This window comes from Caloenas nicobarica, chromosome 2 (assembly GCF_036013445.1).
Source record: "Caloenas nicobarica isolate bCalNic1 chromosome 2, bCalNic1.hap1, whole genome shotgun sequence".
NCBI classification, from domain to species: Eukaryota; Metazoa; Chordata; class Aves; order Columbiformes; family Columbidae; genus Caloenas; species Caloenas nicobarica.
The window spans coordinates 5,436,356-5,462,666 of NC_088246.1; the positions used below are offsets into that span (position 1 = coordinate 5,436,356).

The window sequence follows — 26,311 nt, forward strand, 5'->3', positions numbered from 1 at the left end:
AACGCGAACAGCAAATCAATGCGCTGCACTCGGGCTGGGCGACATTTCCAGCATACAGAGAAAGGGCTCGTTAATTCTGATACTTGTCTCTGTGGGAAACAGGGGCCTGCAGGGAAGTAAAGTTGTGATTGTTTTATACAGTAAATTTCTGAAAGGTTTGTGTTGACCGGCTGTTTATGCTTCAACCAAAAGTCCTGTTTTCTTGCCACCGCCACCCCCTTTTTTGTTTTTCTTTTCTTCTTAGGGAATATACTATTTCCACGGGACTGAAGCAGTGCAGCAGTCGTTTCACTACAAGGTCTGTTAAGCTGATCAGCCCTGAGACCTGGCTGGAATGCATAAATCCCAAACAGTGACTAGTTTTAAAAGCTTTAACTTGTATACAGTTTATGTCTTGTTGGAATGGAAGACCGAACTAGGACCACATGTTATTTATCTGCTGAGTTCTGTGGAAGTCTGCAGTATTTTGGAGAGTGTTGCGTAGTAAATATGACTTGCTGCTAGCCACAATTAAATACTCTTAATCATCTTAGATATGTTTAAATCTACTATGTTTATAAAAAAAATAATCAAAGATCCATAACTATTTGCTGTTAACTGTGATAGAAGTCTAGTAATGTGCATCCTTCTTGGATATGTCTCCATTCGCAAGGAAATTAAAATACGGTATTGAATAATGCTTGTTTCTGCCTCAAAGCTTTGCTGCTTTTAGCATGTGGAAGTTGCATTAGGTCAAAAAGCTTGAACGGCAAAACAAACGGACCGATACCCTGTGTGCAAATCCTTTAAGTTCCGAAAGCCTCAGAATTGTCATCCTTGCTCCAAAGTCCTACACCAGCTGTTTCGCAGCCTCACGACTCATAGTGCTTGGGTTTCCGAATGGCTCCTCATCCCCGTTAGATCATCGGGTGGCAAATGCGTTTTCCAGGTTGAGAGTAGCGGAGGTACAGGTTTTGAAATGGAAAATGTATTTTTTCTGCTCTTCAGATGTGCAAACTGTTGACCAGGTGTCTTTGAAAACAGGATCAGATTGAAGCCAAAGCTTGTAGGAAGGTTGGCGTATCCTAGTGGGAGACTTTCCCCAGAAAAACCTCGAGGTACAGTCTTGTTAGATAAAGTCAGGTCAATAATTACACCTTATCTCCCAAAGCAATACTAAAAAGGAGAGAAACGCCAGCAGTAACCAGCGTCTCAGTGTAGATACCGCAGATAAACTTGTTCTTCTCCCATCTGCTACTTTGGGGAAAGCGAAGCCACAGGTGGGAGAGGACGGGACGGGTTCTCCGTCATCCTGTGGTCAAGGAATTCAGGTTCTCAGAGTCGAAGGTTCTCTCATTTTATAGTCCTTGGTGCGTGTCCATCCTTGTCCTGATGACAGAAGAAGATCTATTTCCATGTATAGAGATTTTTCAGTTCGAAAAAAATCACACAGCAGAGAAAATTGCTGGATTTGAACTGCGTGTGCAGATCAACTTAGTCAAAAATTCAAACTACATACGCGGAGTCTTAAGAGTACAAAAATGAACTGAACTATTCTGTAAAAACAAAAGTATGCTTATGGTTTCTTGGGGTGTTCTTATATTTTGATCTTCTTTAAGGATAAGAAGTCAGTATCAGGACATGGGTTGTGAGGATTATTGTCTTTAAATGGGTTTGATTTTTCTTTCAGTAAGCTTCTTGGTCTATTTGGGTTGCAAGTCTGGATCCTTCTTACTATGAAAAACAGAGGTGGGGTGCCTGCGTACCTTTTGGATTTGGAAATGGGAAGAAAAAACCTACATTCCTTAGGGCTAGTCCTGGTCGCGGACAAGCAGAGCTCAAGCAGTTGTGGAAGGAACGTGTACATGGGACTGTCAGTAACCTAGAAAGGGCGTCCTGTGCATTTTGGCCTGGGTAGGTGATTGGGATGGACACATACTTTACAGGCATTAAGCAGTGGTGGTTTTTTTCTTTTCCCGAAGGTCACTATTAGATGTGTGCCGAGAGAAAAATATATTAAGACAAGTGGCTTGTAAGCAAGGCAGCTCCCGTTGTGTTAATTGAGGAAACCTGTTGGTAGTAGCTGTAAGGAACTAAATCTGTTTAGTGACCACTCTGAAAAATCCCCCAATAATTTATACTTTAGCTAAAGACACTTCTAGTTAAGTCCAGAGTCTCATTTGTTAGTTAGTTCATTTAAAGGAGAACTTCTTAGGCATCATTGGCCGGTATTTACTGATGTAAGGTGATGTCTGAACTCGATCTGTGGTTAATGAAGAGTCTGTTCTTGCTGCTGGGGGTTCGGGGTCTCTGGCTCCTCTGTCACCCGCTGTCTGCAAAGGGGTGGCCTCAGATCTCTGCAAACACCTCTACAAAAGGCTATTAAAGAGCAAAAAAAACGAGATGCATCTTTACCAGAGCAACATAGCAAGTGATAGGACAAGAGAAAACGGCCTCAAGTTGCGCCAGGGGAGGTTTAGATTGGATATTAGGGAAAAATTCTTCATGGAAAGGGTTGTCAGGCATTGGAACAGGCTGCCCAGGGCAGTGGTGGAGTCACCATCCCTGGAGGGGTTTAAAAGACCTTTAGACGAGGTTCTTAGGGATGTGGTTTAAAGCTAGAGTTAGGTTATGGTTGGTCTCGATCCTGCGGGTCTCTTCCAACTGAAATGATTCTGTGATTCTATGTTTCTAACGTTGTCTGAACAGACAAAAAGTTTAGCCAAAGGATGAAGTTAGAGTTCTGTATCCAACCCTTAATTTAGCTTCTTCTCGGTCTTGAGCTTCTCCCTATCGATACTTTTCTATAAAGCCGGTCCTTTTCCTTCATCAAAAACCTTTCTTTAAGCAAGTGGCAGCAAGTGTTTCAGCTCCAAATGGAAGTATTCTCTCCCATTTCTGATATTTCGGAAAGCGTACAGTACCATGGTCTAAAATAACATAACCGTGTTGCAGATTGGGATGTTAACGTGGGGAATAAGTGATGAGAAGAATATTCGACTGCTTTGCTTTCAGAACAAAATGTCAATTCATGTAATTGGTACCATTTTTTAGTAAGGGCAGCACACTGTAGAAGAGGGAGAGCTTTTGTTACTGCAGTTTTAATACCTTGATTGGGAACATAACCCACATGAAAGCTCATGGTCAGCACCCTGGAAGATAAAATTAGTAATGCCGGCTTCCCTCAGGATTGGTTTCTCCACTTGAGAATCGTTCGTAGCAAACAGAAATAACAATATATTAAACGTTTATCAGCGTGGTATGGCTGGAAATAGTGTTGACCGTGAGTAGGGTAACAGCAACCAAAACCAAGGCATTAGGAAAAGGGCCACTGGAAAAGATATTGTATCAAATGTTCTATTTTTATCTTTTCTTTTTTTTTTTTTTTTTTTTGTTAGCTAGTGGTGGTTTTACCATTTACATTTCCAGTGCTTTGGAGATCATTCTAAACAAGTCTCTCATTTAAAAAAAAAAAAAAAAAGTCTGTATGGGTATTGCACGAACCATTAATTTCCATACATGTACTTGAGATGAGGCCAGAAAAACGTGCAACTTTGAGTCATGCATTTCAGTTCCCAGTAACTACTAGAATAGTAATGTTGGCAGGAGTGCCCCTTCCATAGAGGTTTTACTTTTCTGTTGTTGTTTTCCTTTTTTGTTTTTAGCCACCAGCTAAATACCTCCTGCCAGAACTGACAGCATCAGACTATGGGAAGAAGTGTGTGGTCATTGATTTAGATGAAACTTTAGTGCACAGTTCATTTAAGGTAAGTAAAAAATCCAAAGCAGTTTCTTGGCGACTTGAATCTGTCCATGGATGTGGTAGGAACCTTGTTCGGCCTCATAACACGTTAACTCGTCTCACCGGCTCTCCTGGTAGTTCTCATCGTTACTCCTGTGATTATTCATCCTAATTTAGCTGTAAGAGTAACACAGACGTTGCTGGTTTTTTGATTCTGAGAAAGTCACCCCGACTGCAGCGAGGCCTTGCGTGGTCATTGGCTTTGTGGCTTTAAACCATGACTATTCCTGGCTTTTAACAGGTACAAAACCTCTTGCTCTGGAGATATAGTTTTATTTTTGATGTTTAAACAATGCCATAGTCAGTCTAGAAGAATGGAAGTTCAGCACAACTTTAGATGTACCTTAAAACAGTAAATTTTGGGCACCAGTGATTTCTGTGCTCTGTTGCCGGAGATTTATTTCCATGTCAGGCTGCTGTCTCAATCGCAGTAAGTGTTTTTAAGTATTTAGCTTTCACAACAGGAAAGCAAATAACATTTAGCTGTTGCTGATGAGTCAGTCATCTTGTAGAAGCAATTTTTATAACCCTTCAGAATTCAGCATGTGGTGGAAGTCGTGGTATTTTTCTATTGTTTAAGTCGGGCTAAAGTTAGAAGGGGAGAATTCAGAAATACAAATAAACTGGCTCAGATTACCAGTAGTATTTCTAACTAACAAATATCAGGCACAGCAAAGCATCTGCCAGTTTTATACGTCAATATTGGAGAATTTTGAAGAATCTAGAGTATATTTCCTCACTAACAGCAAGCTAGAGTTACCACCAACTTTATAATCCTCTAGTTTTGGTGGCACAACATTTTTCACTGCTCACATAAACTCAGCGTTTTAATTCTGCATTTAAATATGCAAACCCTAATTCCTGTTGTGGTTAGAATCTGGCAACAGTCTGTTGACTTAAAAAAGACCTTATAAGGAGATACTAGAACAAATATTCCTGTGCCTCAAACTGAAACTAAGGTTCTTCTCTGCCTTTATTGTTCCTCGTGGTCTATAACAGTTTGTGGTGGTGAACAGGAACCTCTAAACCTCAATGCCAGGTCATTGTTTTCTGTACCCAGACTTGGTACAGAAGAATTTTTCAGGGGGCCTAGAACCACAGCTGGATTGGGAAGGGAGGCTTCTGCCTTCCCAGTTAAAAGAGACTCAAAAATAGGAAGGGATAGCTGAATTTAAACATCTAAATTTCCATTCAAATAGTGAAATATTAGGCTTAGTGTTACCTGAATTGTAAAAATGAAAAGTTTGTCTTCTGAATGCTGTGGGTAACTGTACTGTGATTTTTCCACTTTTCGAAACAAAAAGATTCCATCGAGGTGGTTATTACTTTTTTAAACCATTTTCAGGAAATACATGTTTAATGGTTGATATAGTGTGAATCCTTTCTTGTAGGACTGAGCTTTGCTTTTATTGCAGGGTCCTTTCTTAGTGGGCTCGTTTTAATCATCCTGTTTATTCAAAGGACATTTAATGGCTATTTAAAATGATGTTAAATAGATATTTCAGAAAAATCAAAAGGTTATTCTACTCAGTCTTGAACACTGAATAATGCTTTGTGTTAGGAAAAGAAAACTGGTCCTTTTTTTCTGTGAAATAAATAGAGTTGGGCAAATGTTGGAATCTCTGCAGTATTGGAGTCTTAGGGCTGTGATGGTTTTAGTTGAATGTGAAGCCCTGTGATGGGAGCATGTAAGAAAACTGAGTGTTGGAGGAAAATGGCCTTAGTTGTGTCATGGCTGGTACTGCCCAGTGATCCTGTTTGGATTTTATTTCATAAAGTGATTTTAACACCTATTCTGCCTGCAAAATCAAGTTACTTTTGCCATTTTGAACAGTAGTTGCCTTTTTCCCGCCCCCCCCACTAAAACATGTCAGCTCTACCAGGCAGGTCCCTACTTAAAAGCTCTAAAAGCACACATAAATTTGTGATTTTTAGTACAAAAGGCTTTATTTAAAACACATGATGTTTTAGAATTCATAATTCTGTTATGAAATCGGCTTCATATTTCAAATGAAGATTATTTTTTTTTAACACAACCAGAGAGGCAGATTATTTAAAGTGCACTTTTATGAAAGCAGCAACATCTGAAGGAGGGTAATTCTTGCCTTTTTATGCCCCTGCGTATTTGTGAAGCTTTAAGGAGGTACTAGTCTTTCATGTTAGGTACATATTAAAGGAATAAAGTTTGGGGTGCTTTGGCAAGAGTAAAAAAGGAATAGATAGACATTATAGTTATCATTCCCATCATAAAACAATAATAGAAGCAAAAATCATAAATTATTAAATCAAGGAGATGTAAACATGGTTTTGTATAAAATGAATTAAACCACATGCAAGTCTGGAATGTAGTCATATTCAAAACCGTCTGTGAAACTTTTTTAGAACATTTAAAACTCTGAAGCTCTTTTTATTAAATAGAAACAGTTCTAGCTGAAGATTTTCGATGGAAATACATTGTCTTCTTTCAGACCGTCTCTGCGGTTCCCACTCGGGGCATCTACTGCTTCACGTCTGCAGCCCCTGAAGCCTTTACCCAGAAAACTCTTGCAGATCCTCCTCCTCTCCCTCTCCTCCTCCTCTCCCTCCTCTCCCTCTCCTCCTCTCCTCCTCCTCCTCTCCTCTGATCTGAAGTACAAGCAGGGGGAGCAAACACATAGTTGAGAGTAGTTTGGTTGTCATTACAAAGTCTAAGGGTGAGTTTTATTTGTTAGCAGAAATTCAGTTGTCTAAACAGACTGTGGTTTTCTCAGGTTGGTGTTGCTCCTGGTAAGAAAGTTTGGTCATAGATATATATTTATCAGTGGGCTTCAAAACCTTTGCAACTCGCAGTGACCTATTCTTTTTCTGCTGCTACAGAATATTTGTCTTGCTGAAGGCAGTCATGCATATATAAATTCTTCAAGTGCCTACACGTCTCTTCAAAGTGTGCACGGAGCTCGCACCCGCTTGAAAACTTCGGTGGCTGAGTCCTATTGACAATTCATGTGGGTTTCTTTTAAGGTGAAGCTTCAGAACACTGTTGTGTACCCGTTCTGTGGCTGCCAGAGCCGCTTCTCCATCCGAGGGGCTTGGTGCAGGTAACATGGGAGACCCCCCTCTGTCCTTTTCGGAAGCAGAAAGGGGGATATAGCTTGGAAATCGCTTGATGGAGGCTTAAAAAAAAACAACAAAAAAAATTAGATTGTGCTTGAGGAATTCTCTAGATCTTATTGGCACAGTGGTCATCAACAGGATGGAGTTTTCCGGCGTCAGAGGTTTGCTTGCCAATAGTGGTTGGTCAGGACGAGTAGATTTAGCAAAGCTGCTCATGACGCAACACTTGACATCGGTTCAAACCATCTTCCTTAGTACTTTGCTACCGAGAGATGGTGTTGCCCTCCGTATAAATTCTTACGGTCATTTTGCTCTCCTCACATGAAGGTTGTTCGACCGTATGATTAGAAGGTCATTTTTCCATGGAATGGAATCAAAGTGATGCCGTCAGGTTGACAGCGCAGGATTCTATTTTCCTACCATTTTTCACAGAGCACGTCTCCAGGCTCATCAGTTTGTGATCTCCTTCTCAGTCTCTTTTCCTTGGCTGCTTCTCTGCTTTCTTGCCCCCCCAGATGGATTTAAAGACTGTTCCTGGTCTTGCACATTCTTCAGGGGCACCTCTGTGGTGGTACCTGAGATCAGTAGATCAACTGATCCAGAAAACCCGCTGGGAAGGTCTGTGCAGGTCTGAGAGAGCTGAGTGAAGATGTTTTCCAGCCACACGACCCCCAGCCTTTATTTTAGACTGTTGGCCGTGAAGTTTATTGTCTGATCATCAATCCTGTTCAAATTGTATTTGGCCGCTCGATGTCTCACCCATTTCCCAGCTGCAGATCATTGGGCGAGTTAAAAATTTCAGCTGGGCATGTCTACGTGATTTTTTTTTTTTTTATCGTGTGAGCCACACCAAGGGATTCTGCCCAGTTTGATGTCCATTGAAACCAGTAAGCATTCTTAGCTGTGCATCCTCCGACCACCAGTGCTGTCGAGCCAGGATTAGACCAGGGACTCTTAAAGTCTCTACAAGGACATTTTTCAACTTTCTAAAGTAATTTCCTTGACCAACAGTTTTTCACAGTAAGTCTAAAGAAATAGCTCATATCCAACAGGCCAGAAAAATGGATTTGAGGACCTGGACAGAGTGTGCACACTCTTCCCTTTTGCATTAAAATGGTTTGGTTTATATGTTTAATTTGATTGGTATAGCATGTTCTTGGGTATCACCTCTTAAGAATCATTTAACCATACGCCTTAAGTCTTCCCTTGTTGCAACTCCCGATTCAAATATAAGCTTTAGGTGTTACTTTAATTAGTTACTAATTGATGACCCAGAGTAGAATAAGGGAAGCACATAGCTGCATTTCTTTGCCATCATCCACACAGACTTGATGAAAGGGTTACGCAAATAGGTATTTATCCTGGTGAACACACTCAGTGGTAGTGGGGGTTATTTAAACAGTAAAGCGTATTATATTGTATGAAACTTAAAAAATGTGAGGGAAGAGGGAGGCGCAGAATCTGGTGAACACAACTGTGTAAGGCAACTGTAAAGGGCAGACACACAGAGGGGATCTGCATAGTCAATAAAGTTTATTAACTTTTTGTTGAGAATTGAGTGCTCTTCTCTTTTATGCCTCTGAAATTTTCCCCCGAATATATTTTAATGTTGATTTATTTCCTTGTCATTCTTTCTAGCCAATTAGCAACGCTGATTTCATCGTTCCTGTTGAAATAGATGGCACCATACATCAGGTAAGCGCCGTCGTTCCTGTGGCGTTGTTCCAGCCGCAGGACGATGTCCCAGAGCGTTTCCTTTCTCCATTTGTTTTTTTTTTTTAAATTCCATAACTTGTCCTTTTGCAAAATACAAAATCTGTGTACTCTGGAATGTATCATCCAGCCAGGCATCCCTGCTTGATCAGGTATGTAGTTTCTAACTACTGAGTCTCGATTTTAGCTTTTCCAGTTGTCCACAGTATCTCAGGACTTCAATGCTTGACTCTTTGTCAATTTTAAAACATTTCCAAACTGGAAATGATCTAAGAATGGGTTTTCAAACCAGGCCCAGAAAAAAATACTTGAATACTGCATTTCTCTCCACAGACAATCAGGACATAAATTGGCTTTAAAATCTGTTGGTAGTTCACAGGGACAAAACTTTATAAAAGTATTAAGGAAGATTAGACATTTCTTCAGTTTTTGTGGCAGTCTGTGTTTAAGTTCTGTCTCCTTTTCTTCCTGTAAGTAATTTAAGTTCCTCTGATAGGACTTTTATACACTTGAGCATCTTTAAAAGGTCCACACAAAATTGCAAGAGGACTCATTTTTATGTCTTATTCTTTAAGAACTTCACTTAAGACTGCGAAATGCAAAACAGGCATAATTTGAAAACCCGTCCCCTTCATGTATCTTGGCTTGGTGTGTTTAATCAGTAGTCATTTCTAAAAATGTTGAATGAAAATAAATTACAGTACTGTACATTTTCCTCTTCAGACAGACATTAAAGTTCTTGCTGGGGACGGGTTTTACTGGTTCATGTGGAGTTGAGCTCTTCTGGTATATGAATCTTGCAAATTGTTTGAAACGTCTTCTGTTGGTTATTGTAGGTTAAAGATAATGCAGTTATTGAGTTGCAGATACTCCCTAGATGTGATTCAATGGAGATTTTAAATACTTTAAATTCCGAAATGCTGTCTTTTGTATGGATTGTTTTTACTTGGACGAATATGTTTGTATTTTTATTCTGGAACAATTGATAACTCATAAAGTTAGTTCATAGTTTGTTTTATTTCCTGTTACAAAAACCATCCGTGTCATTATCACTCTTAAAATAATTACTAAACATCAGCCAGTGGACTGAAACATGTTTTAAAGTGGTAGTTGCTTTGACAGTGTCTATACTGTGCCTGGTTTATGTAGAAAAATTGAATATCCAGGGTAATTAAACCTGTAATGTTCACCAGAGCTGAATGCTTGAAACATATAAGTGGTATTTTGGGAGATGTGTATTGTGATAGTGTCGGTCCTCACTTGATCTGGGTTTTAATTATGTTCGGTGCTGTAACACAGACATTTTCTCTCCTAAAACTTTCTGGGATGCTTTTGAAAGGCAATAAAATAGGTTGCCTAAGAATTTTGATCAGCTTAGGATTGGGATCACTTAGCTAGTCAAGATTATACATTTACATTTTGAAACAAAACCCCATAAAAGATTATTTGGGCTTTACAGTCAAGCCCTTCAAAAACCTGTTGCTTTTCCATCCCAAGCTGCAAAGTTTCAGATTTTTCCACCAGATGTAGTGCAGTGAGGCACTTAGGATGACTACATATGTAAAAAACAAAACGAAACAACAAAAAACCAGCTGGTGGGAGTGGATTTGTGTGCACCAAAAACGTGACCAGGGGAAGGATGCTCTTGACACAGAAGGTCAGATGAAGTTACTCTCTGACTGTGTTTTGCTGGAGGCTTCCTGCGGAATTTTGAAGGAAATTGCTTAATCTCTTCTTATTTCAAGTTCTTAATCTCTAAAATAAGTAAATCTCTCCATTGCCTCTGGGTTCGTAGAAACGAAGTTAATTGTAAGGAATTTGTGATCCTTGAAATAAAGGTAATTTATACAGCAGGCAGAACAGGCAGAGTCTTGGATTCCTGTGTTTGCAGGCACAGTAATGTAATATCAGCCAGCAATATGTTTTTTTTTTTAAAGTGTGATAATCTAAAGGGCGAAAGTGAATATTCTGGCTTAGGTTGATGTGCATTAACACGGTCTGTAGAGCTTTGACAACCAGTTCCCACTTCAAGCCCGTAATTTTTTATTCGCTTAGAGCATAAATTGAACACATATCAACGGGGTTTTTTTACCTGTCAGAATTTGTTATCTATATAATGCTTGTCCATTTTCTTAAGCACTTTATATACTCCAAGGTTAATCATTGGCATTGGGAAATACTCCCACCTGTTTAAAATACCACGGGATATGTGAAATGTGGAAGTGTACTGTGCGTAGTGAGTATTTCTACCTGCTGTACCAGTAAGTCCAGTATCTTATCAAGCAGGAGATTGTCTGCCAGAATATTGTTGAATTTGAACTCTGCCTTAGACAGGACCCCGTGGAAAACAAATGGATAACACCATTTCAGAAGTGCCCATTCAGAAAGAAATCTGAAATTATACACGATCCTTCACATCTCATCTACCAAAAACACAAGCTGTGGCAAATTCAGTTGCTCTACGCTTGAAAGAGTTTTGAGACTGACTTATTGAACAAGTTTTCTTCATGGTAAATGTCATTTTTTTTTATTGTGCAACAGAGGTATTCAAAAAAGACTGTCTCGGGGGAGTTTGTTTTCCCTTATGTCGTTTATAATGGTCAGAGAGATTCTTGTTCTTCTATAGGGAGGACAATTCAAATTATCAGCTTACAGGGTGCTTGGGTAAGATTAAAAAATAGATTTGTCTGAGCACCCCTTGTCCCACTCCCATCTATCTTTTTCTAGCTTAATTTACCTTGTCTCTAGAAAGGATTTGCCTTTATTTTTTTTTGGTTTTTTTACAAGAAAATAACCTCACTTTCCTCCTCCTATGGGTCTTTAGATGCCTGCAGAGACTGGAGTTACGGGAGATGAATCCCAGGCTTTGTGTTGGAAACGATGGCATGGGCACAAATGGGCAGCTCGAATGCGAGCTGATGCTTCTGGCCAGTTCTCTCAATTTTCTCTGGTTCTCTGAATAAAAGGAAATCAGAGCTGGCCCCTGGCTCTACCAAATCTTAAGTGAGAAGCCGGGGGAGTCCAACGAAACGTGCAGCGACTGGGGAGGTTTTTTGAGGGTGAAAATAGCGGCTGGTGACAAGATGTTCAACCTGTTTCGTAGCCTTGATGTAACTTCTCCAAGAACGCGTCCTCGTGGAGCATCCTTCCCATTTAGCAGAGCAATCACAGCCCCCAGATTAGAAACGGTGTGTTAAATTACAGCTTTAATGCCCAACGGATAGAGATTTTTAGGCTATGGTGGTCCTTTGGCTTTAATCCAGATTGATTTGCGATGCCTTTGTGCTTTGCTGTTGTGTCAAAGAATAAAGAAGGCAGTCAGGAAGAGTTTGATTTGGTATAACTTGGAATTTATTCATTCTTAAATGAGTAAAACTAGTTTTTAAGTGTTTTTTGTATTTAATTAACAATTGTTTATTACTAGTTGTTGAAAACTAAAGCAGCATTTATCATGTATACTTTGAATCTAATGTACAAAACATTATGGGGGCTTTTTTGGTGGGGGAAAACACTGTTCAAATAACAAACTTTCTTTCTGGAAAGGACGGAATAAATTGATTTTCTTCCAGAAGGCTGCGGCCTGGTTCAAGTAATCCAGGATAGGCTGTATCCATCCGAGCTGGCCTATTCTTGGTTACTTGCACTGGGAGGCGACCACAACTTCATGTTCCGGAGAGATGCAGCTCAAGAACACGTTTTATTTTCTGCTCAATGTTAAGAAGATGCACCCAGCCCACCAAACAGGAGATTGCAGGAGCTTGAGTTGTCATGGGCAGATTTCTTTGTCGTTCCTTGAACATTTTGGTGGTTTCGAAAGGCAATTCTTTGCGTCCTGTTTAATTGATTAAAATTGAGGTGGGTTTCTCTTTTGGTTTGCAAATAGAGGGTCTCTTTAGGTGAAGACTGCTTTGAGGTACGGAAAATGTATGTGGAAATGCAAAATGCTTGGAAACAATTAAAGATAATTACTTGTGTTCTGCCATTAGCAGCTGTAAGTACAGAGTCCTGTGAAAACATGCCTAGTTCCCGATTTGTGCCTTAACATTTTAAGAGTAGGGTTCGTTTTAAATAATAATTTAAAAAATACTGTATTCCTCTAAATTCTTACTGTGATAAGGAAGAAATCAGTGAGCATACAGTACAGAAAAACTGGAGGGTTTTTTTTTAATGCCCTGAAGACAGTATATAAATCTCAGAAAAATGCCAGGAGCCAGTTAGTCTAGAGACTAAAACTGAAGACATCAGGCGAGGGAGGAAAAATCCAAGCCACAAATAACCGTGCGGCATTGAGATTCAAGTCCAGCCGCTACCAAAGTAAAGGGGGGAAAAAATTCCAAATGAGGAGGAATAGGAGAAAAGAGCTGCACTGTCAGCTGAAGGAAGCTTTTTATGTGAAATAAACCAAAGAGATTTTGTAGCCCAGGATACCAGCGTGCTTGGAGTCGCTTCCAGGATCTAAGTAGGACTTCTCAAAATAAAAAAAAACTTCAAGGGGAATAAGCATGCGGTGTATTAAGGTATGTCGTTCTGCAAAAAACGCCCAGGGTTGTTTGAAAGAATAGAATGGAATAGAATAGAATGGAATAAAATAAAGCCAAGGGGGAACTGAAGGGCTCGGGGCTTTTTAGAGAGGGAGAGAATTAAGGGAAAAATTTGGTGAGACTTCATCCTGAGAGATCACATTCATTACTAATAAGGCATTTAATATGAGGAGCAAATGTGTTGGCCAGGGCCCAACGGGAAACATTTAAGGCTGAATAGAGAGAGGGACTCAAGTAGAGGAGGTTGAGGCTGCTGTGTGGTGGATCAGGGGCTCTAAACTGCAGAAATGAGACAATATGACTTAAAAATGCCGTGTACTTACAGCTAATGCTGACTAGTTGCAGTATTAGGAGACCCACAAATTGCTAAAAAAGCGCATATTGCAAATACTTGTTTTTATAAGCCCACTCCTGTCCGCAAGCCTGTGGTTGAGGAGCTTTTGCTCCAGATTTACTCCGTTGATTTACTGGGCGCTCTCTTGATGGAGAAGTTGGGTTATGTTGCAAGCAGCAAAGTTCATATCCTTGGCTTGTAGTGTGTAATTACATTCCGCGTGGAAATATTTCACCGACAGAGGACGAGATAGAGGTGGAAAGCGAAGAGGAGACTTGTTGTGCTGTGGCTGAAAACACTAGGTTTTAAAAGGGAAATTAATACGAAATTCCAGCGCTTACTATCCGAGAATGACTTTAAGACTCTGGAGTGTCCCTCAAGAATAAGTGTAGCAATATAATTAATATTCTAAATATATAATTAAATGTCAACACATAATAAAATCCTAAATAATTAAGAACTTGGTAATGAACTGTAGAGTTAAGGAGTAACTCGCATCTTGCAATCTTTCCTCTTATCACTGGCAAGTGGGATAATCTCTTTCTGGGTACCCTGCAAGTGTCTTTCTACTTGTGTCTTTAAAAAAATGAAGATATAATTTGGAAAGGAAATCCTACAGAACAACTTGGTATAGTAAAATTCAAGTGAAAAATTAATTGCTTTATTATAGGAGAAGAAATTACTTGGTTTGTGCTTAGCGAAATACAGGAAGAGTGGTGAAGGAAATCTGTTCAGTGTCTTTAATTCATAAATTGTTGCATTTATTTGATTGGTTAGGTGCTGCTGTGGCTGTTTAAAAAAATAAAAGGTAATCTTGGGTTATAATTTAGTATCTGTATCAAAGTTTGAATGTATTGCTTGAATTTGGGGGGCCAGAAATAGTTCAGCTGAACTTCACAGAAATAGCTTAGAGCAGATCAGGTCTCCATGCTATGAGCTCTATGCTGCATAAAGTGGAAAAGTAATTAACGTTTCTGCTTTAGTCATTAAGGTACAGCCCCATCATACATGTTTTTAATAAAACTTTGCTTTCAGCTTTAGGTTTTCAATTTCAAGTCCCTATTACGCTTTTTTTTTTTCTTGTTTTGCTAAAGGCTTTAATTGTTACGCTTCAGTCCAAGCTGCTATTTCCATATTTTTCTCCTTCAGGCTTTTTCTCTGGGTGCCTTGTGTTTTTTACCTCTTTATTAATATGAATCTACGAAAACACATACAATCAATCTAGCTCTACATATCAAAGAAAGAAATTCCTGCAGTTGCATCATTTCTCCCTGTATTCAGACTCCTCCACTTGACATTTCCAGCATTAAGGATTATTTGCCAAGCACCGAAGATAAAACGCCGCCAGTGTTTTCTCTGAAACTTTTAATCAGAGTGCAAACAAAATAGATAAATATTTTTTCAAGCAGACTCCCCTCTTCGGCTTCCCAGTGTATTGTGAACTGCTTGTCAGCTTCCCGAGCTGCAATTCTCTTATCTCGGTGGGTTTTTTTGCACACGCAAGTCATCTTGCTCGCTCTGAAAAAGAGAAGCGAGGAGGCTCTAACATTTATTAATCAGGTTGTTGACAGGAGCCGCGCCGGGGCGGTTGGCGGTGCAAAAAGGCAAGATAACGTTGCTGAAAGCCAAGCTGCTCCAGAGAAATCCTGGGTGTTTCCCATCTTTACGGTAAGGTCACAGTAAAATACGCTGGAGACCTCACCACCGAATGTAGAAAGCAGCTTTTGCTGGACATCCTGTGAAGATTTTTGGTGAAAGTTCTCTGCAGAGCCACACAGTTCATAATTATCCATAACGAGCTACGGTGCTTTGCACCTGGAATTCAGAAAATGAAAACAGTTCCGTATTGCGCAATTCTTGTTGTCATGGAGGTTGCGTCAGATTTATTTATTCCTTCGGTAAAGCTCGTCAGGACTGAGGATCCCAGCACCAAAATCGCTTCGGTTGAGAGATCGGAATCCTCTTCTTGAGCAGCCCCACTGTCTCTCTTCGCCTTTAATGAGGTTTTTCAAGCAGGATCACTCCAGGTGATGCACAATATTTGCTGTAGCATAACCAGCATGGGTCTTGGCAACCCGTGCATTCAAATTTCTCGTTACTGGATGTCTACTTTTATCTCGTATATGCTATATTTTTTTTCCTTTTAGCGTTCCATCTGAACTCTTTCCACGCTAACTTTCGTTTCTTCCAGTGTTAGGATTATAGGAGTTGTGTTAAGTTTGGGTTTTTGTGGGTTTTTTTTCCTTTTGCTTTAAACCCCATTTGACCCAAATTGTCATTGTCGTTCCAGGTTTATGTGTTGAAACGACCACATGTGGATGAGTTTCTTCAGAGGATGGGAGAGCTCTTTGAATGTGTTCTCTTCACAGCCAGTCTAGCCAAGGTTTGTTCCTCCATTCGCCTCATCAGCCCTCACGGTGCTGCTCAGTGGACTTTTGGCTGGGTTTTCTAGGGATAATTATTTCCACGCTTGGTACTATCTTAATTTTTTCCCCTTCTTTTCTGCTTCTTTGTCTGGCAGTGTGTACTTTTCTCTGCTAGTGTGTGGGTAAGTGTTTCCATGGTAACACCATCACATATGGGCTTGTCTCATAATGTAGCCTCCATGCATTGCTCATAATGCCAATATGAAAGGCTGACAAGTTACCATGGTTATAGTGAGAAATTAGAACAAATAGCGTGCGAGTAAAGCCGCGTATTATAGCTGGGCATGAAATAAAATAACACTGCATTTAACGCTATCTACACGATCAGCCAGTGATTCAGAAATCTACTGCGTCTGAAAATTGGGAACGCGTGGTTTTTTTGTTCTGTCAAGGCGCAGTCGCGATCTGGAGTTAGAAAATTAGACGTTTCCTAAAGCTTGAAACGTCAACAGGAATATTTTGTGCCCTCCGGTCTCCAGTAGCACTAGCACCTCGTAGGTAGTTTTGTGGTAGATGTTGCAGTAGTCGACATCTTCAATTCTTCGGGGTTTTTTTCAGTGTTTTGTATTTGTGGTGTCTTGTTTGTAAAACTATATTGATTCTTTCTAAATAACGCTCTAGCATAGTCATCTTTTACTCCAACCTAGTGTAGAGATGGTGGAAGGGGACAGGACCATGTTTAGATCTGTAGAGCTGCCTTATCAGAGGATTCTTCCCTGCACTGTTTGCCATATTCTGTTCAGTCACATTGTGAAAATCCCAAATAATGGAGCAATTTCATACTGTAGTTAGATGTCTAGTGGTTTCATAGTCAAAAGGTGATTGATTTCAACATCAGTTTTGTTTCTCAGTTTAAAATAAATATATATATAAAATATATCCTGCAAAAATAAGTTATAACTACTGTTTTCATGGTGATTTCATGGCTTATTTGGATACTTTTCCTTGGACAGTTTATATCAATTGCTGGATTCTAAGCTGTGTCTTACTGAAAGTATCATCTTCTTACATAAAATGAGAGTTTCCCAGTATTGTACATTAGTATTTTTCCTAATAACATACATCTTTGATCTTTTATGGCCCAATTATGCAATTTGGCAACGTTAAGATTCTTACTGACCCAGTCGCTCCAAGGGCATCATTTGAAAAAGCCACAGATGCCTTCAGTGCAGTTTATCTTCAAAGGCACATGGAGATGAATCAGCTGTGGAAGTGGCTTCATATGGATTTTCTGTTAGCGCTGGCTGGTTTTATGGTGTTAGGTGAGATGTCTGGATCCATCAACTTCAAAGTAACTCCTGGGGTAATTATTAGTTGGCCCAAAGCATAAAACTTAATTGATAAATCACGGAAAACATTAGAGTGCAAGTTAGCCTTCCGTAGAAAGACGAATGCCTTAATTTTGCGTTACCTATCTGTTAATCACTTCAGGTTTGCAGGCGTGTGAGTTAATTAACCAGGAGCAGGGAAGAAAACGAAGAAGGGGCATTTTTATCTGAAATTATTTTGTGTCCCTTCTTTGTATAGTTCTGCGAGTTCGCCTTATCTGCCCGTTGCTAACGTCATGTTCCTAACTTCTATTTTTAAGTATGCAGACCCAGTAGCCGACTTGCTGGATCGCTGGGGTGTGTTCAGGGCAAGACTCTTTAGAGAATCCTGTGTTTTCCACCGAGGAAATTACGTGAAGGATCTGAGTCGACTGGGACGTGAGCTGAGTAAAGTTATTATAGTAGATAATTCTCCTGCATCTTACATCTTCCATCCTGAAAATGCAGTAAGTATTCTTAGTGTTTGAAGTGCTCAAACGTAACTTTATCTTTCCGGTCCTTGCTCAGATTTTCTCATTCAGAAAATAGCTTTTCAGAGCAGTGACTCTGTTAGTTTCTGTGTTTTCTTAGACTGCAGGTAGGGTCTAATATTCACTGCGGAATGGTGAAGGACAAGGGCAAACTGATCTCGACAGCGTGTCACAGTCATGACTGTTCATCTACTCTCAGTGTTAGAGTTTGGCGTGAAGTCCGTCAGTTTTGAGAAATACCAAGTGGTGTAGAACCCCAATAACTTCCCAAGCTCTAAAAAGTGAAGCTGCCCTCCAACAGAGTGTTTCTTCTTTGGCGCGGTAATTACAGAAAGGATGTTTCTCGAACTGCTTTTTTGGTGCTCCATCTTTTTTCATTGTGTGAATGAAAATATTTTATTAGACAAGATAATTAATGCTGTACTGGTTACTATTTGAGTTCTGTATTCGTGGCTAAGGGGAAGAAAAAAAATCATCAAGATCCTGTTGTGTTGTTACGCTTCTGCTTTTAAGTATTTTTGTGATAACTCGCTTCATATTCAGAAATGTTAGTCAATAAGTTCACCAGGTTTTAAGAATAAGGATAAAAGGCAGGCAACGATACTTCAAGGGACAATAATTAGGAGCAATGAGCATTTTGACTGTGTCTCGTATCAGCTCCAGAGCTGTGAATGGTCTGGCCTGTGCTCCATCCGTTGCTGCCACCGGTACAGATGTTCACATCTGTTCCGTAGCTGCCAGCACAGCAAACTGGAACTCGCCTCAGATCTACCGACTTTTAACCAGCCAGGCTGTGCAACCCTTTCTTTGATGTTTTTAGGCTGCCTTTTTTGTGAACTGTTAAAATTAACATAGGAAATTTTTATCAGGAACACTGGTTTGCATGGTTCTGTCTCTGGAATAGCATTTTTGTCTTTTAACATGAGCTACTTGTGTTGCATCAACCAGCTTTTAAATTCAGATCCTAATACTGTGATACCTTAAATGATTGGGTGAAAACATTTTTCTGGTTGGTGCCACACATGGTTTAAAGTTGCTATTTGTAATAACCAGGACCTGTAGCACTAATTTATGGCCACGGTTAAAATTAAAAACCTGACCGGGATCATCATTTGGTACCTCAGAATTCAGTGCCAAGAAAATAATGAGCTGTAGAAATTTGGGAGATTGAAATGAAGAGCCTTGTCAGAGCGGTTTAATCATGTAGAGAAAAGCGCTGTTAGTGGACTGATATTTGAGTCTCTGCAGAAACCAGAGCTTGTAACAAGATCCAAGACAGTCTTCAAAAGGCCCCAATATACTTCCTTAGTGAAGATACACAAACTCCTTCCCCAAATCCAACCCGAATATTTAAGAAGCGTTAATAAATGCATTATTTTCTGAACCTGCTCTAATGGGAGGACTGTTCTGTGCTCACTGTTTAAATATTTCCTCCGCAGCCTCGTGCCAGGAGGGGTTGTTGCTGCATGTCTGTGTTTAGTGACTCACACTGATAATAGCGGGGAAAAAAAAAGACCTGCCTGTAAATGAAGTGTCAGTGTTCAGCCTGGAGAAGAGAAGCTCCGGCGAGACCTTGTCGCGGCCTATCGGTGCTTAAAATGGGCCTGTAAGAAAGATGGGGAAAGACTTGTTAGCAGGGCCTGTTGTGACAGGACAAGGGGGGATGTTTTTAAACTAAAGGAGGGGAGATTCAGGCTGGACATGAGGAAGAAATTCTCGATGCTGAAGGTGGTGAGAGCCTGTCCCAGGTTGGCCAGAGAGGTGGTGGATGAACCATCCCTGGAGACATCCCAGGCCAGGCTGGATGGGGCTCTGAGCAACCTGAGCTGGTGCAGACGTCCCTGCTCATGGCAGGGGGGGCACTGGATGAGCTTTGGAGGTCCCTTCCAACCCAAACTGTTCTATGATTCTATAACCTGTATCTTCCTTCCAGTCTTTTCTGAATATCGAGGCAGAGCAAATTGAGCTCTCCAGAGTTGGGGCATGTAGGTTACGTGGGTTTGTGGGAGAAGGTCACAACAGCTGTTTTACAGTTGGATTTGGGGTTGGTGTTGCATACTAGAAAATGTGGACTAGAACCATAGAATCATTTCGGTTGGAAGAGACCCTCAAGATCATAGAGACCAACCATAACCTAACTCTAGCACTAAACCATGTCCCTAAGAGCCTTGTCTATACATCTTTTAAACCCCTCCAGGGATGGTGACTCCACCACTGCCCTGGGCAGCCTGTTCCAATGCCTGACAGCCCTTTCCAGGAAGAATTTTTTCCTAATATCCAATCTAAACCTTCCCTGGTGCAACTTGAGGCCATTTCCTCTTGTCCTATCGCTTATTACTCAGAGGAGACCAACCCCCTCCATGCTCCAACCTCCTTTCAGGCAGTTATAGAAAATGCTAATTACCAATAAGTTGCTAATTTGCCTCGCTGCGATGGCGGCGAGAATTACAGGCCACCTACACGGGCAAAACTCACATGTTCTTCACGTCGTCAAGTCACCTTAATACTCCTTGGCTGCTTTGTTTCAGGTGCCTGTGCAGTCCTGGTTTGATGACATGACAGACACAGAGCTGCTAGATCTTATTCCTTTCTTTGAAGGACTAAGCAAAGAGGAAGAAGTTTACAGTATGCTACATAAACTCTGCAACAGGTAGCCCTTAACTTGGACTGACTTCTGCTGCCAGCTCGTAGTTCCTCGAGGCCGCCTCCATCTTTTTCAGCTGTTTCAAATGTTAAGCTTTGGGGAGGTCACCCCGGTCAGAAGTGCTACTCTTGATCTTCCTGTTACGTTGGACACGAAGGACAATCATGAGTGATGCTATTAAGCCTTCAGAAGCCTGACTCCTAAGGTCATGTGTTCAGACTACTTTTTTAAAAGGAAAAAAAAAAAAAAAAAAAAGAAAAAAAAAAAAAAAGCTATTTTAAACGGGACTCTTTTAATGAATTTCGTAAATGGACATCTTTTACTGGATCAGCTTTTCTTAAAACATGCCAAAAAAGAAGCTTGTATTTCAGCAGTTGAATTTCTCTCCTTTTCTTCCCCTCCCACTATGCAGACAATTTTACCCCCCTGCTTAGAGCAGTTGACCTGACTCTGAATTTTTTCTTACAGAATGAAGTGCCTTTTTGAATGTTATTTTAAGAAAAAAAAAATCATTTTTGTATAAGACGTATTTCCAGACATCTTTTAGTCTTGTATTGTCTAAATGCTTTAAAAGGAAAAAGGAAAAAATTTTATAGAGCACTGTAATATATAACAAAGGAAAAAGTCGAAACAAAGATGCTGGGTTCCTGTCTCCACAATGACATTAAGTTGTAATTACATTTTGTCATGCTCAGAAGGTTTAAGCGTTTGTGGGAGGGGTGATTTGGGTTAATTACGTGGCTGTTTCACTGATGTGATTTTTTTTTGGGCACAGTTTTGAACATATCTGCAGTTGTTTGAGTATTAGGGAATGATGGAATTGGGAAAGTAAGGTGGCGAATAGATCTAAAGCACCTTTTCTTCTAGACAGATAAAGTTCTATTGTCTCTGCTTACGCACAACTGCCATGCCTCTCGTTTTCAGAAAACCATTATCTTGGGAGAATGGGGAGGAGATCTATTTATTAGTTTAAGATTCTTTTCTTAAAAAAAGAAACCCCATCTGGGTAAGCTGGATCTGTATGGAACTGTTTGGAGTACTTTTTTCTTTTAATTGCTGCTACTGTATACTCACCAAATGGAGTTGACCATCGGCTGTTATACTGTTTTTGCCACTGTGCCTGTGCTATGAAACATTTTCTGTAAGCTGCAAACTTGGGCAATAAATAAAACGCAGGCTTCGTAACCCACCCCTATGTATTAACCCCATGGAATCTGATATACCAGAGAACTCAGTTAAAGGTGACCTGTTAAGGATTTTTTTAATTATTTTTTTTTCAATTGGGACGAAGCCCTCTCCTTTCTTTGCTATATAAAAATGCAAAAAGCATTTTTCCCACCTCTCTGATTCGTATTTCTTCTTCCCCAAGGTGTGAGGTACACATCAGGAGCTTAATCAAGTCTCGCTAGAAGGGCAGAAGTTACGAGCCTGGCCTAAAATTGGTCCTGTGGCTTTGGAGTTGAGTAAGTCTCATCTCAATCTGAGAACCTGCTTAGCATGTTCTGTAGTGCCACAGGTACCCTTGCAAAATAATAACTTTTAAATTTTTTAAGCCTTTGAAGCACAAGGCACACCTTTTTTTTAATTTTTCTTACCTTTCTAGTGTCACCTTTTAATTATTACCCGCACCAGAAATCTACCAACGCAAAAATCACAGCTATGTGATGAGAAGGCTAAATGGAGTAGCTGGGTGCTTCTAATTAGCCCGGTGCCAAATTCTGAACCAGTAAATCCACTTCGCCTTTTGTATTTTTCTCAAAAAATCTCCACGACTTGGAAATAATTAAAAAGAAAAATCATTGTGATGGACTTGGGTTGTCAACCTTGTCTAAAACCTTGGTGAAGCAGCTTAACAAATTAATTCATAGAAGGGCAGGCAGTGAGTAGGTTGTCGTCGGTGCAGTATAAACCCGAGAGACGACTGGTCCCCTCGCGGTCCAGCTGTGTCCCAGCTGTGCGCCAGATGTGGTGCCGAGGGGCGGTGGAGCCCGGCCCGGGACACTCCTGAGTCTGTACGGCATCGCCACTCTGTTTTCTTACCAGTTGGCATTAACCTTAGTACTGTATAACTCCGTGCCACAACAAAACTGTCAAATTTAAAAAAACAAAAATATATAATAATCCTATGTTCTTTAAAAAAAAAAAAAATTGAAAAAAGAGGGGGGAAAAAAAAAAGGATGTATGGATTCCGGTTAGTTCATTAACGTTTATTTTCAGTTGAAGATTGTTTAATTTTGTATTTGACTTCAAGAGTAATGAAACTGTAAGCTGCCAAAAAGTTGTTCTCTGAGCAGTATTTTCAACTGCGTTCGTCGCTTCGAGGCCTCAAACGCAGTTTGCAGGGAAGAATTCAGGTCGTAGTTAGTCGTGCAGGTATGATAGGAATGGCTGAAGAAAATTCAAAGACGTTCTCGCTAGCGTTAGACCAAACAATCTTCCGATTAGACAATAATTAACCCCACCGAGACATTGTCATTTGCCGGTTGTGACCCGTTGTACGTGAGAGGATCTGTGTCATTCGTTTGCATTTCTGAAAGCGGCGATTTCATGAACCAGTTGCCTTAAGTCTGTGAATGAATGTTGATTATTAAAGTGTCTTGTATTGTTTTAAAATCCACATAGAATGGACAACTGAACTTCTGCACCAGCTTCTGGAAAGAACGGTTCTGATGGTGTTCCGTACAACTGTACTTGTCCTGTACCGTTTATTTTGGCTCTTGAACTCCACAAATTTCAAAAAAACTCCTTTATTTTAACTGAGTACAGCATTAAAGTGACACTTGGTGACAATACAAAGGTGAAAAACTCCAATAGTTTTGATCTTTCCTGGTGTCTTAAGGGTGTTTTTTATAACTTCTGATTTATTTTTTTTAACTCATTCCCATTGAAGTAAAACTTGGGATGCCCTCCAGTCAGGTTTGGATTCCCCTGGGTCTTCAAATTTGGCCAAAGGGATCAAACTGTCGTAGTTGTTTATTCTGACACTTATCATCGTACTTGAAATTTCAAGTGTTAGGTTTGCGTGGATATACGTACGCTGTATATTTAGAGTGTCTAGATTATAACAAAGCAATAGAGCTCTGTCCGTGGCGTCAGATAACGAGCGGAATGTTTGTAAAATTCGCAATACGGGTATTTGATTGTATTTTAAGTACAAGATTTTAAAAATTGAAATAGGAAACAAAATGCTTATTTCCTAAATCTCTCGCATCTTTTAAAGTGCAGCTCATGCCCGCGGGTCGCCGGGGCTGTTATAAACCTGGGGTTTCGATTCTATTTCTGGATATTACAGAAGTGTTAAAAAGTCTTTTCCAGTTGGTCATTTGGTTCAGCTACAGGAATGCTGCCTGGCCTGAAGTTCCGTTGTCCTTTATATGTCGGGTTAACAAAGGTTTTTTGCCTGTATAGGTATTTTTAAATTAAATTGTAAGGCAGAATGCCTCAGATTCTTTGAAATCCAACTGAAGTGTTAACGATTAAATTGCCATTTGTAAACTAGGGCTGTGCGCAGAATATTTGTTCACCACCAGGAATCGCGGCAGGGGCCGGATGGAAGACGGGAGCAAATGTACGATATTGCTGTGTTAATTTAGGAAGCTTTGGAACGAAGAATTTTGTCTCTTTGGTTTGCCCTTTTAATCTTTTTTTTTTTTTAGACAGCGAAGTTATACATGGAAGCAACTCGACACCTGAGGAGATTTGGTTATCGGTGTGTGCAATCACTTGATCACAGCATGATTTGGATTAGACTGGTTGGGGACAATAAAAGTATCGAAATGACACTGGCGTGTGCTGATGTTGCAGCTTTTGAAATTTCAGTGTAAAAAAAAAAAAAAAAAAAAGAAAAAATAATAACCTGTAGCTCTATAATTTACAAACACGTAATCCTATGTTTTACGGATTCTTTTTAAACTAATAAACCACAGTACCGCACAGCCCTGTTTGTAAAGCAAAACCCAGTTTGTGCCTCTGATTTCCAAGGTGCTGTGATGATATTTCTGCCTTTGGGTGCGGGGGGCAGGCGAGACTTGGGGGGGCAATTGCTTGAAAATCTCTGGGCTAACTATGCAAGGCCAGCTGTCTGTTTGCTGTTTCACATTCTATTGTAAAAATCCAGCTGACTTATTTTTTTTTTTTTCTTTCTTGTTAAAGCTCTATTGGGAACTTCTTAACAGAGGAGTAAACAATGGAAATGTTTCTTTTTTTCTTTTTTCTAATGGAGCTGTTTACACTTTAATGCAATGAACAATCCAGCGATACTTGAGAAACGCTGCCGATACCATGTGAGTGTTTTCAGGAGAGAGAAGTGTTGTCAATCAGGTATTGAATGGTTTCTTTACTGTCACAAATAAAAACCAACTTTTAACAATATAGTTACTTGTGCATGTAATGCTTCTCTGGGAAAAAAAATAATTTCTGCATTTCTCCTTCAGTTTTAGTCACTGCCGTAATTTGACAGGGGCTTTATTCCTGTTGATGTTATATGGTAAGATCGCCCATCTCTGTTCCGCTTTCCCCTTTTTTAAGTTATTTACAGGGTTCTTATTGACCACCTGCTTTGCAAACAGAGCTGATGAACTGGTGGTGAACTCCGCTCCGTAAATCGGCAGTGACTCGGGCAGATGTTCCAGCTCTTTAGATCCCTGGGATGAGATCATACGATAATTTGTTCGAGTCTCAACGCTGTGTGACTTCTTTCCGAAGGGCTGACTTCAGCGGCCTGAATGGCCGTTCTTAACGTCACGGCCGTATCCCAACGAATATCTGAAGAAAACACTTTTATTTGCTTGGAAAGTCTATTTTTGGGGGCTTTTTTATCTGACACAGTAAGACTTAAGAAGAGCCTCCCTTTCTAGGAAAAGGCGCGTATTATTAATGCTTTAGGAGCAGAAAACCTCAGGCCTGCTAGAATAGGCAGCTGGCTCAAGATGGCACATTATTTGCAATGAAAAATATTTTCAGTTATTGCTGTTATCTGTTGGAATGACCTAGACCGCCTTTACATTGTACTGGTGGGTTGGGGTTTTTTAATTTTTAATTATTATTATTTTACCAATCTCCTTAGCTGCCACTTAGCATAAAGATGCCTTTCAGTCAAACAAGCATTTCAAAATTCAGAAAGCAGCTCATTTATAGTGCCGAGAAAGATCCTGGTGTTCCATCCCAGCTCACTGAAAGTGTTCGCGAAAACCGAATGCACCACAATCTAGAAATGCACCTCTATGCCTTCCAATATTTGTTTTTCCCCCCTGTTTTTTTATTGTGTTCTGACTCGGAAGGAAATCCAACCGCTCTGGAATTCCCTGTGAGGTGGGACGGGGCTGTTCCAGCAGTTCTGGTGAGCGACCTCGTCCATCCAGATGTCCATCCCACGGGGCTGTGCCGGCAGGAGACCCGGCAAAGTTCTCCTGGAAAATAAACGATCTTCGTGGTAATAGATTAGTTTGGACAGGCTGGCAAACTCCAAACTTGAAAAGCTTCCAGGCGTGTTTTGTTTCAAGGCTTCTCGAGCTGTGCTGAGGAGCGGCTTGTCCTGTTAATTGCCCGGTGCCTCGTTAATCGGCGTTTCTGAAGCGCAGGCCGTACGCTGACACCTCCGACTGCATAACAGATTGGTTTGACTCAGTACGGTAGGTCTGCGTCTGCGATTATGCACCTTCCCAAACGGCGATTTCAAAAGGTTGGAGTTTGTCATCGCTTAAACCAGCAGCAAACTGGATTTTGGCGGTGAGGGCTGCGCCGTTCAGCCGCGTCCCTGTGCCGCCACCGTCCCTCCCGCCGCTCTGCGCGGCTGGCATCGTTCAGTTCTGCAACCGCCTTTTAATTTAGCCATGTGGACGCATTTCATGGGGATGGAGATTGCAGGAAAACGCTGGGACAAAGAAATGAGAAGCAGCTGGTCCCGCCAGCCTGAGCCGTCACCTGGGGTGAGGTTGTTGCCGCTTGAAGGCGACCAGAGGAGTCACCGCCGCGGAGGCAGG

General features: G+C 40.6%; 1 protein-coding gene across 3 annotated transcripts in view; it reads left to right on the forward strand.

The window, feature by feature from the left end:
• CTDSPL (CTD small phosphatase like) overlaps positions 1–24,703 on the forward strand; it is an 85,120-nt gene extending 60,417 nt beyond the window's left edge. For 2 of the 3 annotated variants that reach the window (XM_065627342.1, XM_065627343.1), the window contains 5 exons: positions 3,645–3,746; positions 8,513–8,569; positions 15,753–15,845; positions 17,477–17,662; positions 20,215–24,703. In XM_065627342.1, coding sequence (XP_065483414.1) covers positions 3,645–3,746; positions 8,513–8,569; positions 15,753–15,845; positions 17,477–17,662; positions 20,215–20,340 — 564 coding nt within the window. In that variant the 3' untranslated portion in view covers positions 20,341–24,703. Of the gene's footprint in view, positions 1–244; positions 299–3,644; positions 3,747–8,512; positions 8,570–15,752; positions 15,846–17,476; positions 17,663–20,214 lie in introns of all 3 variants that reach the window. The other variant, XM_065627341.1, reaches the window with a different exon arrangement.
• Positions 24,704–26,311: the final 1,608 nt, after the last annotated feature.